This window comes from Leucoraja erinacea, chromosome 1, assembly GCF_028641065.1.
Source record: "Leucoraja erinacea ecotype New England chromosome 1, Leri_hhj_1, whole genome shotgun sequence".
Lineage (NCBI taxonomy): Eukaryota > Metazoa > Chordata > Chondrichthyes > Rajiformes > Rajidae > Leucoraja > Leucoraja erinaceus.
The window spans coordinates 9,126,527-9,140,361 of NC_073377.1; the positions used below are offsets into that span (position 1 = coordinate 9,126,527).

General features: G+C 44.6%; 2 protein-coding genes across 2 annotated transcripts in view; both read right to left on the reverse strand.

Moving 5' to 3' along the window:
• Window positions 1-13,835, reverse strand: part of ptcd3 (pentatricopeptide repeat domain 3) — a 354,967-nt gene that overhangs the window by 212,446 nt on the left and 128,686 nt on the right. The window lies entirely within an intron of this gene.
• Window positions 937-10,638, reverse strand: mrpl35 (mitochondrial ribosomal protein L35). The gene is made up of 4 exons (XM_055650175.1): window positions 10,514-10,638; window positions 6,696-6,888; window positions 5,309-5,450; window positions 937-1,337 (listed from the first exon to the last, which is right to left on the reverse strand). Exons 1-4 carry the CDS (start codon window positions 10,536-10,538, stop codon window positions 1,149-1,151), a joined length of 549 nt encoding a protein of 182 aa, XP_055506150.1. The 5' UTR covers window positions 10,539-10,638; the 3' UTR covers window positions 937-1,148.

Here is a 13,835-nt window from a genome sequence, read left to right on the forward strand (position 1 = left end):
TTCCTGCGTGCGATTTATTGTTTTTTTTGCGGGAACACGTTAGCAACACAAAGTAGAACAAGGCAAAGCAGATCTATGTAACTACACCGTATCTGCCTGCTTCTGTTTCTCACTTGTTGTGTATGCAAGGCAGCTTTCGTTGCCTCCAACAGCTTGTTGTCTTCCTTTTTACAATCTGCTCTCATGTGTCTCAGTCTCTGCTCTCTCTTCCTCCCTCCCTCGCTCCCCCTTTCCCCCTCCCTCTCTTCGTCCCTCCCTCTCTCTCCCTCCCCGTCTCTCTCTCACTCTCCCCGTCCCTCCCTCTTTCTTCCTTTCTCCCTCTCCTTTTTTCCTGTCCCTTTCTCTCATATTCTCTCCGTCCCTCGCTCCCCATCCCTCCTTCTCCCTCCCTCTCTCTCTCGACCCCTTGAGCCCACCCACCGTTCTATAAAATCAAGGCCAATCCCAATGTAACTGTAATCTCACCGCCCACTGGTAACTTTTCACCATTCGGCTTATCCAGAATTCTACCACTGCCTGAAAAATAATCAAAGGCTCAACTTCCATTGAGAAAGAGTATCCCAAAGACTAATTGTTAAACGACAATTTTCCCGAATAGTCTGTGACCCATAGTGCTGTGGCCATAGTGCTATGGGTAAAGCCCATAGCGCTGCAGCCGGTAGCGCTATATTTAGAACCCATAGCGCTGCGGCCAACAGCTCTTTGTTTAAATTCCCACGCATTAAACTGACAGCCCTTTGAAATTTCCCGAAATTATTCAATTTCCCTAAAATCACCTGAAGACAATCAGAATTTCCTGAATTTCGGGTAATTTCCTTCAAAGTGGAAACACTGACCTCAGCACAAATCCACTGCTGGTTTCTGTCAGGGAATGTTCAAAAGAGGCAGCGAGAGCTTCATCCAAAAGATGAGAAATTCAAATAAATGTGTTAGAAGTGACATTGATGATAAGCTTTATTAAGTTAAATAAAACACAGTCCTATAACTTGCATAAAAGTAATATTACAGGCAAAAGGACAATTTATTCAAGTTTTTTCATATTATCACAATGTCAAACATTGTAAAATCTGTCACTATCAAGCTCAAAGTATGTCCTGAGCATCAGACACCAATTCTGTTCCTGGATCAAAGCCAGAACTGTCAGATATTCAAACTTTCAGGTTTGTTCGATCATGGTAGTTCTGATACGGATCATTCACATACCAATTTCGCCTTTTCCAGAACTCAGTCGTCATTTTATCCAATAGTTTGCTTTGGGTCTTGTTGCAGAACACATGTTGCCTGAGTCGCCTTTTTCTATCTGCGCTCTTTTTCCAAAGTTTTTTCTTATAACCAGCCTGCAATAAAAAGCAGCATCGTTACAGATCTGAACAGCACATCTCACATGCATTTTTGGTTAAAATCCCGAAAACGCTACCTGTTTATTCTCCACAAGGGACTGCAACTTCCACGCGTTAGAAAATCCAAACCATCATGAGAGAAACAGGTTTAGAAAACGATTACTGAATATTAGTTTTGCTGTATGTCACATGTATTTCATAGGATTACTTCCAATACCACAAGTTGTACAAACAGGTGCAGACCAAGTTGCTCCACCGTTCAATTAGGTCATGTCTGATCCGACATTCCTGCCCTTTTTCCATAATCCTAAATTCCCCTATTGATGAGAAGTCGATTCTTCTTAGTCTTAAAGAAACTAAAGATCTGCTCCCACAGTTCTTTCTACAAAGGAGCTGCAAATATTCTCAACCCTCAGAAGAAATTCTGAAATGAACTCAAATGGGAGCCCCTTTATTTGGACCATGCCCTTTGGTTCTGGACTCTCCTGTGAGAGATTAACACTCGCGCAGCATTTATCTGTCCATCCCCCTAAGAATCGAATGTTTCAATAAGATCACCTTTTATCCATTTAAACTATAATCCAACTAATAGAGTTCCTAGCTGTTTAACCTTTCCTCAGAACAATCCCTCCATATCCAGGATTATCCCAGTGAACTTTCTCTGAAATGGCACCAATAATCTATTTCCTAAAACAGGGGGATCACAACTGTTCGCACTACTCAAGATCAGGTATCAACGAATCTCCAATGCCATGAGTGCAGAGAAGATTTACAAGGATGTTGCCAGGACTTGAGGGTCTGAGCTATAGGGAGAGGTTGGGCAAGGTAGAACTTTATCCCTTGAAGTGCAGGAGGATGAAGGGTGATCTTAGTGAGGTGTATAAAATCATGATGAGAATATACAGTATCAATACAGTATTTTACCCAGAGTAGGGGAATCAGGAACCAGAGGACATAGGTTTAAAATGATTGGGGGATTTAATAGAAATCTCAGGGAAAATTTTTCACACAGAGGCTGGTGTGTGTATGGAATAGTGGTACAGTGCCCTCTGTAATGTGTGGGACAAAGACCCATCATATATTTATTTGCCTCTGTACTCCACAATTTGATATTTGAAATAGAAAAAATCACATGGCTAAAGTGCATTGTCAGATTTTATTAAAGGGTATTTTGATACATTTTGGTTTCACCATGTAGAAATTACAGCAGTGTTTATACATAGTAGTTTCCCCCCCCCCCCCCCCCCATTTCAAGGCACCATCATAGAAACATAGAAATTAGGTGCAGGAGTAGGCCATTCGGCCCTTCGAGCCTGCACCGCCATTCAATATGATCATGGCTGATCAGCCAACTCAGTATCCCGTACCTGCCTTCTCTCTATACCCCCTGATCCCCTTAGCCACAAGGGCCACATCTAACTCCCTCTTAAATATAGCCAATGAACTGGCCTCAACTACCCTCTGTGGCAGAGAGTTCCAGAGATTCACCACTCTCTGTGTGAAAAAAGTTCTTCTCATCTCATCTCATCTAATGTTTGGGACACATGGCTTGTAATTGCTCAGGTGTGTTTAATTGCCTCCTTGATGCAGGTATAAGAGAGCTCTCCGCACCTAGTCTTTCCATCACCTTTGGAAACTTCAATTGCTGTTTATCAACATGAGGATCAAAGTTGTGCCATTGAAAGTCAAAGAAGCCATTATGAGTGAGAAACAAGAATAAAACTGTTAAGAGACATCAGCCAAACCTTCGGCTTACCAAAATCAACTGTTCAGAACATCATTAAGAAGAAAGAGAGCATTGGTGAGCTTACTAATCTCAAAGGGAATGACAGGCCAAGGAAGACCTCCACAGCTGATGACAGAAGAATTCTCTCTATGATAAAGAAAAATCCCCAAACACATGTCTGACAGATCAGAAAAATTCTTCAGGAGTCAGGTGTGGATTTGTCAATGACCACTGTCCGCAGAAGACTTCATGAACAGAAATACAGAGGCTACACTGCAAGATGCAAACCACTGGATAGCCGCAAATATAGGATGGCCAGGTTACAGTTTGCCAAGAAGTACTTAAAAGAGCAACCATAATTCTGGAAAAAGGTCTTGTGGACAGATGAGACGAAGATTAACTTATATCAGAGTGATGGCAATAGCAAAGTATGGAGGAGAGAAGGAACTGCCCAAGATCCAAAGCATACCACCTCATCTGTGAAACACGGTGGTGGGGGTGTTATGACCTGGGCATGTATGGCTGCTGAAGGTACTGCCTCACTTATCTTCATTGATGATACTACTGCTGATGATAGTAGCATAATGAATTCTGAAGTGTATAGACACATCCTATCTGCTCAAGTTCAAACAAATACCTCAAAACTCCGGCGGTTCATTCTACAGTAAGACAATGATCCTTGAATGGCCAAGTCAATCACCCGATCTGAACACAATTGAGCATGCCTTTTATATGGTGAAGAGAAAATTGAAGGGGATTAGCCCCCAAACCAAGCATAAGCAAGCATAAGCTAAAGATGGCTGCAATACAGCCCTGGTGATGTCCATGAATCGCAGACTTCAAGCTGTCATTGCATGCAAAGCACATGCAACAAAAATACTAAACATGACTACTTTCATTTACATGACATTGCTGTGTCCCAAACATTATGGTGCCCTGAAATGGGGGGACTATGTATAAACACTCTTATAATTTCTACATGGTAAAATCAAAATGTATTAAATGGCCTTCATTAAAAACTGACAATGTGCACTTTAACCACATGTGATTTTTCTATTACAAATCTCAAATTGAGGAGTACAGAGGCAAATAAATAAATAAAGGGTCTTTGTCCCAAACATTATGGAGGGCAATGTAGTTGAGGCAAGTACTATAACAACTTTTAAAAGATGTTTGGACAGGTACATGGATAGGAAAGGGGTATTGGGATATGGACCAAATGCAGGCAGGTGGAACGAGTGTCGATGGCATCTTGGTCGTTATAGGCAAGTTGGGCCGCAGGTCGTTTCCATGCTGTATGACTCTAACTCCTTTGAAATAAAGGGCATTGGTCCATTACAAGGACCCTTCTGAAGAAGGGGCTCGACCTGAAGTGCTACTCATCCATGTCCTCAAGTTTCCATTAGTTCTCCCTATTATTATGTGCACGTGTGTGCTAGCTCTCTGTGTTCCATGAACCCTCAAAATCCCATCTTTAGATTCAAAGAGTTGCACGGGATGGCAACATGCCATTTGGCCCAACTTGTCCATGCTGCAGCTTTATTTTTCTTCATTTAAATAATGCTCGATTCTTTTTTCTTTCAAAAATGAACAAACTAATATTTTCCCACATAACAGTGCATTCGCTGACTTCTTGCACACTCACTTAACTACCGTTATACATTTTTTATCTGTACATCTGTATACGTTTTTTGTTTCCTGCTTGGAACTTGACTCAAGTATTTTTGTGACGCTTGCAAATTTGCTTTCTAGCGCCAATGTGTTAATGTATATTGTAAACAGTAGCTGTGCCAGTACTGATTGTAGTTCATCCACCTTATGATGAATACTTTATGCAGTTAGATATTATGTTTTGCTTGCCTTTTTGCCATTTTCTCATCCCAGGAATCTGCCTGGCAAATCCCATTTTATCTCTAACGCTCCTATATCCTTTCTTAGATAAGGGAACAGTACTCCGGGTGTGGACCCCAAAACACCCTGTATAATTGTAACAAAACCTGCCCATTTCTAAACTCCAATAAAGGCCAATATGTCTGTTAATTCTTAACTGCTTTCTGCAATGAACTTACATTGCCAGTTGCCCCACCAACAGTAAAGATATTTGTTTTGGAGATTCTCTTCCAAAACTACCCGACACATAATCTGGTCGACAAAAAAATCCAATTCTGTAAATTCATCTGGTAGGTAACTTGGTCATGAACAATATTTATTTTAGAACATGCAGAATGCTGGATGCATGTACCTTTCTTCGCAGCCAGAGTCCACAGTGTAGCCGCAGGAATCTCTTGACAACAGCTTTCACAGTTTTACGCTTTCCTTTGCGAATGCTGCAATAGGTTAGGGTTCTTGCTGGCTGTTGAAAACTGGGAGCCTGAGGGACCATACTGTGCACAAGAGAAATATGGTGAACATCAATGCAGAATTTAACATATGTAATCGTTCTTTATATACACTTTCTCAACACAGTAGCTTCACTTCCATCCTTATCTTAACATAAAATCCAATTTTCGGTATCAAGTACACAAGGTGGCGAAAAGAAAAACACAAATGGAGTTGACATTGCTAGATCATTTGAGGAGTTTCATTTATTATCATGTTTACCAGTGAAAAGTTTTTTGTTGCATGCTAACTAGTCAGCAGAAAGACAATACATGATTATAACAAGTTTAAGAAGGATCTGCAAATGCTGGAAAATCGGGTAGACAAAAATGCTGGAGAAACTCAGCAGGTGAGGCAGCATCTATGGAGCGAAGGAAATAGGCAACGTTTCGGGCCAAAACCCTTCTTCAGATTTATGTTTCGGGCTGAAACCCTTCTTCATCAGTCTGAAGAAGGGTTTCGGCCTGAAATGTTGCCTATTTCCTTCGCTCCATAGATGATGCCTCACCTGCTGAGTTTCTCCAGAATTTTTGTCTACATGATTACAACAAGTCATCTACAGTGTACAGATACATGATAAACAGAATATCGTGAACAACATTTAGTGCAAGATAAAGTCCAGTAAGGCTCGATCAAAGTTACCTTGAGAGTCTCCAATGGGGTAGAGTACCTGCAGTAGTTAAAGACTGCTTTCTATTTGTTGGTCAGATGGTTCAGTTGGCTGATAACAGCAATAACCTGATAACACTGGGGTACTCTATTGGTGTATAAGAGAGTGAGAAAACAACTGACCAACTAAAAAGTCGCTAAATGGGGCATCTATAAAAAGAGGCATTTCAACTTATTTTCTCTATTTGACATAAACATGGAGAACCCTTTGGAAACACAAGGTAAAAATGCTGACAATTACTATAATGCTCTGAAGAAGGGTCTCGACCCGAAACGTTGCCTATTTCCTTCGCTCCGTAGATTCTGCCTCATCCGCTGAGTTTCTCCAGCATTTTTGTCTATCGACAATTACTGCAGTGTGTATTTTGTAGAAACATGAAGGGTGAATTCCTATCCTTTGTGTCTGAACAAGTAAATTAAGATGAAGAACAAAGTAATTAGATGGGCATATAAGCACTCATTTCTCTGCTACCAAGTGAAAAATCTGAGTGAAACTGAATAAACATTTGACATCTGAACTATTAAAGTGCATCAAAATTCACTTTCCTCCCCCACTGTTATATCTCTGCTTTCCATCTCACCTTTTGAGAGCAGCAAGTTTGTGTGCATTAACAAATCTATATTCCGGAGATGATCCCAATTTGGTGACGGTAGAAATGGTCGGAGACGGAACACGGCAGGCGCTAACGGTGGTAAACCTGGAGGCCAGCTGCATAACGGAGGAGCTTCTCGAAACATTGTTCTGCACTAATGGAAGTAGGTGGCTCAATGCTCCTTCAAATAGAAGAACATTTTTAAAACATCATCCTTTTAGAAAATAAAGATTTTTACCTAGAAGTATGCAAATCAGTTTAGAATGATTCAATTAGTGGCAAATCGATATGGAACAAATTCTGTCCGAAGAGTTGGGTGCTAATCAGGAGACATATTCGTGGGAGGAGCCATCTTGGGGAACGGCTGCTATCCAGCAGCTGTCCGTTTCAATTCACTTTTTTAATTAGTTTTAGTGAATTTTGTCCCATGTTTGTTGGGGAATTTGACTTTTTTGTGTGGGGGGGGAAAGGGGGAAACTATTTTCTAGGTCCCTACCTGGTCGGTGAGGCAGCTTTTTCCCCGAGCTGCACCATCGACCCGTCCTTGCGGCCTACCAGCGGGAGTGGAGCGGCGTTTTCCTGGCGGGGACTGCCCAGCACCTTCAGCTTCGGTGGCGGCACAGCGCTGGAGCGCTATCGCGGAGCGGAGCGGGCGATGCCTTGCCTGGGTCGCCACGCTGGAGCTCCGGTATGCCGAGACCGCCGTGTTCAACACCGTCGAGCTGCGGGACTGTGGAGTGGCCAGCCGCGGGCGGCGGCGCCGACTTTAACATCGGGAGCCTCGGAGCACCAACCGACGCGGCCCTGTCGGCTTCGGAAGCCACGGACTCCGGTAGGGAATCGGCCGTTCCAGCCGTCCCAGCCGCTGTGAGAACTCTCCCGACGCCGGAGCAACACCACCCGGCGAGAACGGCCAGGAACATCGGGCCTCCGTAGAGGCAACTGTGGAGGCCTCAATAGGCCTGACTATGGGAGAACTGGGGATGGGGACTGGACATTGTGCCTTCCCCCACAGTGGTAACCATTGTGGGGGGATGTTTTTTTGTGTGTAAATGATTATTTTATTCTGTGTCCAAGATGGCTGCCAGAAGGGAGAGTGTACGCTGGCGCGCTTTAGCTGCCGCTGCTCTCTCTTCATATTGTGTTTTTGATTTTTGTCTTTGGATTGAATTCTGTCTTTAATTTGTGTACTGGTGATGTCTTTACTATTTATTTTATTCCGCTTACATGTTTTTACTCTATTTGCTAAATTTTGTAAGGTGTCCTTGAGACTCTTGAAAGGCGCCCATAAATAAAATGTATTATTATTATTATTATATTCGACCATTTAACAACCATTTAATATGTCTTAACACCCCTTCCGTCCCCCCCCCAACCCCGCCCGCAGGAAAGGCTGTGAAGAGTGGGCACGTCAAGAATATCTGGAAAAAGAAATAAGAGTCTACATTTCAGGTTTGGCATTTAATCAGAACTAGGATTCACTAGAAATAAGGATTAGGTTTAGCTTTGACTTCTATAATTTTATTGGTTTTGTTGATGGGTCATTCATCTGTTTCTTGCTTAACAGACTCTGTTAAGCAGGAAAATGCTGAGAAGCTGCTGGAACTGGGGTTTTAACACTCCCCTGTGTGCCTGGTCCTGGCCTTTCTCACCGCCAGACCCCAGGTAGTCAAGATGGGAGGACATACATCGAGCACCTCGCCCTGAACACAGGATCCCCCCCGGGTTGTGTCATTAGCCCCCTACTGTACTCCCTGTACACACATGACTGTGTGGCCAGGTTCAGCTCCAACTCTATAATCAAGTTTGCTGATGACACTGTGGTGGTGGGCCTGATCTCTGATAACAATGAGAAGGCCTACCCGGAGGATGGCATAAAAACTGATTGTGGACTTTAGAAGGGCACAACATCCAAGGACGTATACGCCACTGGAGATAAATGGGGCTACTGTAGATAGGGTGAGCTGCTTTAAATACCTGGAAGTCCACATCACAGAGGATCTGACATGGACATCACACGCTGCCGCTCTGGTGAGTAAGGCAAGTCAGCACCTTTACTACCTCAGGCAGCTGAGGAAATTCAGTCTCTCTGAGGATCCTTCAGTGCTTCTACTCAGGGGCTGTAGAAAGTATTTTGTCCGGCAACATCACAATCTGGTTTGGGAACTGCTCTGCCCAGGATAAGAAGGCTCTGCAGAGTAGTGCGTTTGGTCGAACTTCACTCGCCCCCTTGCAGGAACTATACATCAGAAGGTGCCGATCCAGAGCCAGCAACATAATGAAGTTATGTTAGTCCCTACCACCCCAGCAACGGAATGTTCCAGCTGCTACCGTCAGGCAAATGCATCCACTGTCATGCTGTGTAAAACAAAGAGGATGCACTCTCCCCCCCCCCGACGGAGTTTCGAAGCCCCATAGGCGATGGCGATTGTCCCGCGGCCATTAAAGCCACGCGGGGGTGGTGCGAGGGATGTAAACAGAGAGGATGAGACGGAGTTTCTTCCCATAGGCCATCAGGACTGTAAACTCTTATCTCACCAGGGACTAATTTACTGTAATAATTTACTGTTGTGTTGTGTCTTTTTAAAAATGCTGTTTTTTTTCTATTATGTAAATTCCGATTCTATTCTATTCTGTTCTGTAGTTTTTTGCACAATCCGCAGGCATTGCCACTTTCATTTCACTGCACATTTTGTATGTGTATGTGACAAATAAAGTTGACTTGACTAACCTGCTGAAGATTTGTTTTTAGATTTTCAGAAACTGCAGTTTTTGCTTTTTTGTTCAGTGGTTACTGGCTGGTGCCAGTGAAACCATACCCCAATACTCGAGGCTCTACAGTGTTTTCTTGTTCCGTTTTTATCATGCATCCCCTTGGATTGGTGAACACAATTACCGGTAGCTCAAATTCCCTCCTCTAGGAGTCAATTTATAGTCATATATAAACAGCTTAAGCCCAAATTGCTAATTTTCCAACTTGAAATATAGGCTAGCAGTTAGAGTGGAGAGTTGTGCAGGGTAAATTCTACGGCAAATGCAGTCAATGCCTCTGCCAGAATCATCATCCACTTATTCATAAGCAATCCCCCCTCGTTCCAGTTACCCACACTGCGGCAGCATCCCATCTACAACTACCCCGCCAACTCGCCCTCAAAATCATGCATGTTTCACTAAGATAACCTCTCGTCCTCTTAATACCAATAAGTGTGAGCCCGACCTCGCATCAACCACTGCACCCCTAAGGAGAAGAACATGGGGTGGCTCGTGACATGGGAGGTGGTCAGTGAGGACATGGGTGGGGGGGGGTGGAAATCAGACAGGAGGGTTGGTGGGGGGTTAAATTAGACGGGAGGGTTGGGATTCAGATAGGAGGGGGTGGGGTGGAGGGAATTAAACAAGAGGGTTGTGGGGGGGGGGTTAAGGAAGAGAGATGGGGGGATCAAACTGGAGGGGTGGGCGGCGGAAATTAAACGAGAGTGTTGGGGATTAGACAGGAGAGGTGGTGGGGTAAATTAGACAGGGGGGGTGGTGGGTTAAGGAAGACAGAGATGATGGGGGGGGGGGGGGGGGCAGGAGGACTTTGCGCTTCCTCAGAGGGAATTAACGGGGGGGAGCTCAACCTTGACCCTCCCAGAGAATATTCCACCGCCCTCCTTCCATTTCTCCCTGAGAGTGTCCCCAGTTACCGAGCCCCACACCCGGCGCCAGCCCCACACCCGGCGCCAGCCCCACACCCAGCGCCAGCGCCAGCCCCACACCCAGCGCCAGCGCCATCGCTTCCCCGGCCTTAGTGCGGCTCAACCTACCGAGTCCGCGCCTCAGCGCCGCCATCTTCACGCCACCGCGGCTGCGCAGTCCGTCCGGCCGTGAGTGCCGTCTCTACCGCGGCTGCGCAGTCCGTCCGGCCGTGTGTGCCGTCTCTGCCGCGGCTGCGCAGTCCGTCGCGTTTGTGATGAATGAAGGAACTGCAGGTGGATACACGATCATGCTGGAGCAACCCAGCAACATCTCTGGAGAGAAGAATCCTGCTCTGAGTTACTCCAGCATTTTGTGTCTTATCTTTCGCTGCAAACCAGCATCTGCAGTTCCGTCCTACTACATGTATTATTTCTCGTTAGATGTTATAAAGCAATTTCCCAGCAAATATCTCCATAAGTTGCACGAAAGTACTTTCAATAAGCGAGTTCGATATTCCGACTGCGCATGCCCAGGTCAAAGGTCACTATGTACAAACATTGCTGGAGAGCAGTGGACCTTCATTTCTTCCGTTTTTCCCAGCATTGATTCTCCTACGTAAGAAAATACTGCTTTCAGACTATGAATATTTATTGGTGGTACACTAAAAAGCTGGAGAAACTCAGCGGGTGCAGCAGCATCTATGGAGCGAAGGAAATAGGCAACGTTTCATAGAAACATAGAAACATAGAAATTAGGTGCAGGAGTAGGCCATTCGGCCCTTCGAGCCTGCACCGCCATTCAATATGATCATGGCTGATCATCCAACTCAGTATCCCGTACCTGCCTTCTCTCCATACCCCCTGATCCCCTTAGCCACAAGGGCCACATCTAACTCCCTCTTAAATATAGCCAATGAACTGGCCTCAACTACCCTCTGTGGCAGAGAGTTCCAGAGATTCACCACTCTCTGTGTGAAAAAACTTCTTCTCATCTCGGTTTTAAAGGATTTCCCCCTTATCCTTAAGCTGTGACCCCTTGTCCTGGACATCCCCAACATCGGGAACAATCTTCCAGCATCTAGCCTGTCCAACCCCTTAAGAATTTTGTAAGTTTCTATAAGATCCCCTCTCAATCTTCTAAATTCTAGTGAGTATAAACCAAGTCTATCCAGTCTTTCTTCATAATACAGTCCTGACATCCCAGGGATCAGTCTGGTGAACCGTCTCTGCACTCCCTCTATGGCAATAATGTCCTTCCTCAGATTTGGAGACCAAAACTGTACGCAATACTCCAGGTGTGGTCTCACCAAGACCCTGTACAACTGCAGTAGAACCTCCCTGCTCCTATACTCAAATCCTTGTGCAATGAAAGCTAACATACCATTCGCTTTCTTTACTGCCTGCTGCACCTGCATGCCTACCTTCAATGACTGGTGTACCATGACACCCAGGTCTTGCTGCATCTCCCCCTTTCCCAATCGGCCACCATTTAGATAATAGTCTGCTTTCCGTTTTTGCCACCAAAATGGATAACCTCACATTTATCCACATTATACTGCAATCGGGCCGAAACCCTTCTTCTTAAACACTATGAATATTTATTGTTCCTTTTGTTAAAAGCTAAGATTTTTGTTGTTGTTTTTATTGCTTTATGTTTTGGTGAGTGACCGAGGTCGTGCACGTCCGTGGACGGTTGCGGGTCCAGGTTTGTTGAATTGCTGCTGGGCCGACCCAGTCCTCGTCGCCTCCCGGGTGTCTTGTCCCTGTCTGGGGGAGGCCGGAGTTGTCGGGCTGGGCTTGCAGCCGACGCAGGAAGGAGACTGAGTTGCTGCAGTGCTTTGATCTTTGATCCGACTTTACTAGCTTTATCTTACACTAAAAGTTATTCCCTTATCATGTATGTGTACACTGGATGGCTCAATTGTAATCATGTATTGTCTTTCCGCTAGTGAAGCAGAACAACCGACAGCCAACCATGTCATCTCTGGGATGCCCGCTCCACCACCCACTAAATGGAGCTCATGGCCCGGCAGACATTGACGCAGAGACAACAACCTGTCTGCTCAATACCCGGCTTGAGATCTAACTATTCCTTTGGTTTATGTTTCATTCGCGAGAAGAAGAAGAAGAAGAAGAAGAGTCTTTCAGCTGACTGGTTAGCACACAACAAAAGCTTTTCGCTGTGCAATAAACTAAACTCAAACTCAACTCGAACATACAAATGTTTTAGATCCCTACAGAGGCTGATTTACAACAAATGTATTCCAACCTTTCTTAGAAGTTAGAAATGGTATGAAGTTACATCAGTCTGAAGAAGGGACCCGACCCAAAGCGAAGTCAGTCCATTTCCCTTCATAGATGTTGCTTGACCTGCTGTGTTCCTGCAGCACTAGGTTTAATTTAGTTTATTGTCACCGTGTACCGAGGTACATAGAAACATAGAAAATAGGTGCAGGAGGAGGCCATTCAGCCCTTCAAGCCAGCACCGCCATTCATTGTGATCATGGCTAATCGTCCCCTATCAATAACCCGTGCCTGCCTTCTCCCCATATCCCTTGACTCCACTAGCCCCTAGAGCTCTATCTAACTCACTCTTAAATCCATCCAGTGAAATGCTTTTGTTACTTGCTAACCAAACAACAGAAAGACAATACATGATTACAATTGATGCATTTACAGTGTATAGGTACATGATAACGGAATAAATGTTTATCAAGCTAACCGATGGATGGCATGGTTACACAAAAAAGCTGGAGAAACACAGCGGGTGCAGCAGCATCTATGGAGCGAAGGAAATAGGCAACGTTTCGGGCCGAAACCCTTCTTCAGACTGATCGGGGGCGGGGGCAAGAAAGGAAAAAGGAGGAGGAGCCTGAAGGCTGGGGGATGGGAGGAGACAGCAGGGGGACTCAGGAAGGGGAGGAGACAGCAAGGACTAACAAAATTGGGAGAATTAGCTGAGTTTCTCCAGCTTTTTTGTGTAACCTTCGATTCTCCAGCATCTGCAGTTCCTTCTTAAACACGATGGATGGCATGGACTGAGTCTGGGGCTGTTAAAAAGCCTCTAGGCTATAAGCATCCATTTTCTCTAAGTAATAAACAGATTGATTCCATTTGTATTTATGTGTAAAATGTCTTAACCAGCTAATTCAGAAGTCATTGCATTACTTACATTATTACATAGGGCTAACTCCTGTTTTTAGTTTAGGAAGGAACTGCAGATGCTGGTCTGAAGAAGGGATCCGCCACGTCACCTATTGGTCTGAAGAAGGGTCACGACCCAAAACATCACCCATTCAATCTCTCCAGAGATGCTGCCTGTTCCGCTGAGTTACTCTAACATTTTGTGTCTCTTGTTTTTAGTTTATTACTCAATTACTCAATCAGTCTTTCTGCTGACTGGTTAGTACATTTTAGAAGGATGAGATGGTATCTTATTGAAAGATCATTC

Excerpts from the sequence above, each read along its gene's own strand:
- mrpl35 (XM_055650175.1), bottom strand. The coding sequence starts at position 10,538 with ATGGCGGCGCTGAGGCGCGGACTCG. Across the intron at positions 6,889-10,513 it reads GGCGCTGAGGCGCGGACTCG|GAGCATTGAGCCACCTACTT; the intron begins GTAGGTTGAGCC and ends TTCTATTTGAAG. Across the intron at positions 1,338-5,308 it reads GACTCTGGCTGCGAAGAAAG|GCTGGTTATAAGAAAAAACT; the intron begins GTACATGCATCC and ends TTTTTATTGCAG.